General features: G+C 40.9%; 1 protein-coding gene across 1 annotated transcript; it reads left to right on the top strand.

Annotated features, from left to right (window-relative positions):
• Window positions 1-200: 200 nt before the first annotated feature.
• Window positions 201-575, top strand: TM35_000501020 (uncharacterized protein; the record flags this gene model as incomplete). Its single annotated transcript, XM_029030549.1, has 1 exon — window positions 201-575. A coding segment is annotated over one exon (375 nt), but the record flags the coding sequence as incomplete, so codon positions are not given.

Here is a 575-nt window from a genome sequence, read left to right as displayed (position 1 = left end):
ACTCTTACTGAGGTTATTGCGCTGTATTGCATTCTTTAACAGGTAGGTTTTTTCTTTTCAAGATGTGAGTTTCCATAGTGGTAATCGATTTTTGTGTGTCCTAACATGTTTGATACTTCATTTATTTTCTTTTTGTTGCTTTTTGATTCTCTTTCTTTCTAGATCAGTGTTTTTACGCAAACTAAACTATTGTATCTCTCATGATTATGATGATGAGCCGTGTGATGTGTGTGTTGGCCGTTGTGCTGTGCTGCGCCTGTGGAAGTGCGATTGCTCAAACTCTAGCTGATGCTCCTCAACGTCATGATGTGAGGGATATGTATGGTAGTAGTTTCGAAGGTTTTCCTTTTCCGGATAGGCCAAAAAGTACAACGAGTTCATCATCATCGAGTTCTACAAGTTCACTATCTGAAGATCAACTCGACCAGAAAGCACTGGTATCCACAGAAGACCCCAGAAGTCCAGGTGTACCGGATGGCTCCGACCTCAGCAGAGCACAACTTCCGACTGAAATCCACAACACCGATTCGCATGAAGATGCTAATTTACTAAGAGAACAAATGGATAAAAAAACA

The sequence above is a fragment of the Trypanosoma theileri genome (genome assembly GCF_002087225.1).
Source record: "Trypanosoma theileri isolate Edinburgh chromosome Unknown TM35_Tth_50_V1, whole genome shotgun sequence".
Classification (NCBI taxonomy): domain Eukaryota; phylum Euglenozoa; class Kinetoplastea; order Trypanosomatida; family Trypanosomatidae; genus Trypanosoma; species Trypanosoma theileri.
The sequence above is the reverse complement of the archived record's forward strand: the minus strand, read 5'-3'. Positions and strand labels throughout refer to the sequence as shown.